We start from the raw sequence: 2,742 nt of genomic DNA, 5'->3' as shown, positions 1-2,742 counted from the left end.
AAATTTCCAAAAGCCCCAAAAACTTTGGAAACCCCCCCCCCCCTATATAGTGTTCGTTCGTAAGCTCTCCAAACAAAACCAAAAAAAAAAGCAACGAATGTTCATGAATGCAGCAGTGAACTCGAAATACAAGTGAGAATATGCACAACACATCGTGGTTTTAGCACCGCTCATCAGAAATCCCACAACCGGAAAACACCTCGACGTGTTAACAGCGACGACGGAAAAAAAAAAAAACTGTACGGACGTTGCTTCGGATACTTACAAAATCAGCTCATGACACCGTTTCTTAAAAATCAAAAAAAAAAAAAAAGGAACGACGATTCGAAGAGAAGAGAGGAGAGGATAAAGCTTTTACCTGAAAGCTGAGTCTCGTCGTCGATCCGTACAATCAATGCAGAGGCAGGACGAAGACGATGAGCTGTAGATGCTTCGAAACACGTGTAGACTAGAAAGAGACGCCGTACGATTTTAGGTCGCCGGTCGGAAGCGTTTCGCAGCGACGAGGGTTTCTGGAAGAAAAAAAAAAAGTATGAGGAGTGAGGAAGCAGACGGTGGAAAGATGCTTCATGGAAATTTCTGGTATTAGCTTAATTACGAAGAATTAATTACTCTAATTGGCAAGTTTTTAACTCTTCTTGACTACTCTGATTGGTGTTTCAACTAGTATTACTTTAAAATTAAACACTTTATTTTTTTTTTTAACTTATTAAATCCTTTTACATGTCACAATTAACTTAAACCCATTTCCCTATTAAGGCTATATTACCGTAGCTGGAAAATATAGGCAGCTGTCATTTCAGGTTATTACTAGTATTCTTTTTATTTTATTTTTATTTTTAACCCCTCTTAACTTTTTTTGATAATTTGTTTTGGGCCTTTTGGCAATGATTAAAAAACATTAATTCATAGAGTTTTCTTTTGTGCACCAAACATTCATACAAATTAAGCAAACTTCTTCTATAAAATTATGTAACCTTTTCAAAGACATAAATTCATACGAATGATCTATGTTGGAGTTTTAAAACATTAAAATTTCAACGAATGACATTTTATTATTATTGTCTCTCGCTCGGATGGTAAATATAAGCTAAGCTAAGCGATTGTTATATATTTAATTTACATGAATTTCAAACATTTTTTTGGACGTTTGAGATTGGCACCAAAGAGAAACATCCCCCTTTGTGTATTGAAATTGACAAATATACCCTTTAACCACTGACACTCACACGTTTGGGGAAAAAAAGAAAAAGAGTAGTGTTTCATTGGCACACGTATAAACCCTAGCAACCCTAGCAGAGGCCAGAGAGAGAGAGAGTCATTAAACCCTGAGAAAGCTTCTTTGTCGTCTAGTAAGCAAAAGGATCACACTTTTTTCTCCGGCGGAAAAAAAAAAAAAAACTCTCCTCGAAATTGTAAGTACTCGAGAAATGGGTTTTGATTTCTTTACGCCTTGATGTTCAATCATATCACTCTCGAATCTTATTGTGTTGTTGTTGTTGTTGTGTGTGCTTCTTCAGGATTCTGATCTCAATTGATTGAGGGAAGGAAGGAACTAATGTATTCGCTTTCGAGGGTTCTCCGAAGGTAACTGCTTTTTTCATTTGTTTTTAGAGTTCTTGAATTTACTGGAAAGCAAATTTTAGATCTTTCTACGGTTCATTTGGATTGAAAGTTTTTATTTTTTTCTTTGCTAATTGTGTATTTTAGGACTCGGAGTTATAACTTTGCATCCACTACTACATTTAGTGGCCCGGTTAGTAAATTAGAAGTATCAAGTTGTGACAAAGAAAGGGTCTTTAGATCAACTGGATTGATTTGTCATAAATCTCAAGGTTTAGTCAGACTCTATTCCACAAGAGATGTGTTTTCACGCTTCTTTGGCATCCATAAGCTTTCTTCTATAGCTGATGATGCTAAAGAAGACAAAGGAGATGAGGATGCTGCTGTAAGGGATGAGGATTTGTCTGGATTAGAGGAGGTGATTCCTGTTTCTGGGGATGTAACAGAGGGAGTTGTTGTTGATGTTGATTCTTTATCCGAGTCTGAGCTTGGTGGTACTGATGTTGATGATGCGTCTGACAGTGGTCTTGGAATTGAAGTGGAGCATTCAAATGATGGGAAGACAACTAAGAAAAGAGTGAGCTCTGAGCTGTATGAATCTATTGTTGCCTATAAATCTGTGAAACATGTTCTTGAAAAATGGGTCAAAGAAGGTAAAGATTTGAGTCAAGCTGAGGTTTCTCTTGCTATACACAATCTGCGTAAACGCAGATCCTTTGCTATGGCTTTGCAGGTAGTATAAATTTTCTCATTTTCTACGTTGCCACATTGTTTATTGTCTTGTCTATCAACTCTCTTAATTTGTATGTCTTTGCTTTGGTTTTTACAGCTGTGGGAGTGGTTGCGAGCTAATAAGCAATTTGAGTTCACAGAGGCTAATTATGCTTCTCAACTGGATTTGGTGTCCAAAGTACATGGTCTACAAAAAGCCGAAAACTTTTTGAAGGATATTCCTGAATCTTTCAGGGGAGAAGTAGTTTACAGAACCCTGCTGGCTAATTGTGTGCTTAAGCACCATGTGAACAAAGCTGAAGATCTTTTTAGCAAAATGAGAGAACTAAAATTTCCAACAAGCGTGTTTGCTTGCAACCAGTTGCTTCTCCTCTACAGTATGCATGATAGGAAGAAGATAGCTGATGTTTTGTTACTCATGGAGAAAGAAAACATCAAGCCGAGTCG

General features: G+C 37.1%; 2 protein-coding genes across 3 annotated transcripts in view; one reads left to right on the top strand and one right to left on the bottom strand.

The window, feature by feature from the left end:
- Nucleotides 1–602, bottom strand: part of LOC104765390 (protein ANTI-SILENCING 1-like) — a 4,619-nt gene extending 4,017 nt beyond the window's left edge. For both annotated transcript variants that reach the window (XR_763874.2, XM_010489085.2), the window contains exon 1: nucleotides 359–602. The gene's annotated coding sequence lies outside the window, so the exon portion shown is untranslated. The remainder of the gene's footprint in view (nucleotides 1–358) is intronic.
- LOC104767533 (pentatricopeptide repeat-containing protein At3g15590, mitochondrial-like) overlaps nucleotides 1,298–2,742 on the top strand; it is a 4,869-nt gene continuing 3,424 nt past the window's right edge. The window contains exons 1-4 of the mRNA XM_010491545.2: nucleotides 1,298–1,415; nucleotides 1,521–1,587; nucleotides 1,711–2,296; nucleotides 2,393–2,738. Of these exons, the coding sequence (XP_010489847.1) occupies nucleotides 1,559–1,587; nucleotides 1,711–2,296; nucleotides 2,393–2,738 (961 nt within the window). The 5' untranslated portion in view covers nucleotides 1,298–1,415; nucleotides 1,521–1,558. The remainder of the gene's footprint in view (nucleotides 1,416–1,520; nucleotides 1,588–1,710; nucleotides 2,297–2,392; nucleotides 2,739–2,742) is intronic.

The sequence above is a fragment of the Camelina sativa genome, chromosome 19, assembly GCF_000633955.1.
Source record: "Camelina sativa cultivar DH55 chromosome 19, Cs, whole genome shotgun sequence".
Classification (NCBI taxonomy): domain Eukaryota; kingdom Viridiplantae; phylum Streptophyta; class Magnoliopsida; order Brassicales; family Brassicaceae; genus Camelina; species Camelina sativa.
The sequence above is the reverse complement of the archived record's forward strand: the minus strand, read 5'-3'. Positions and strand labels throughout refer to the sequence as shown.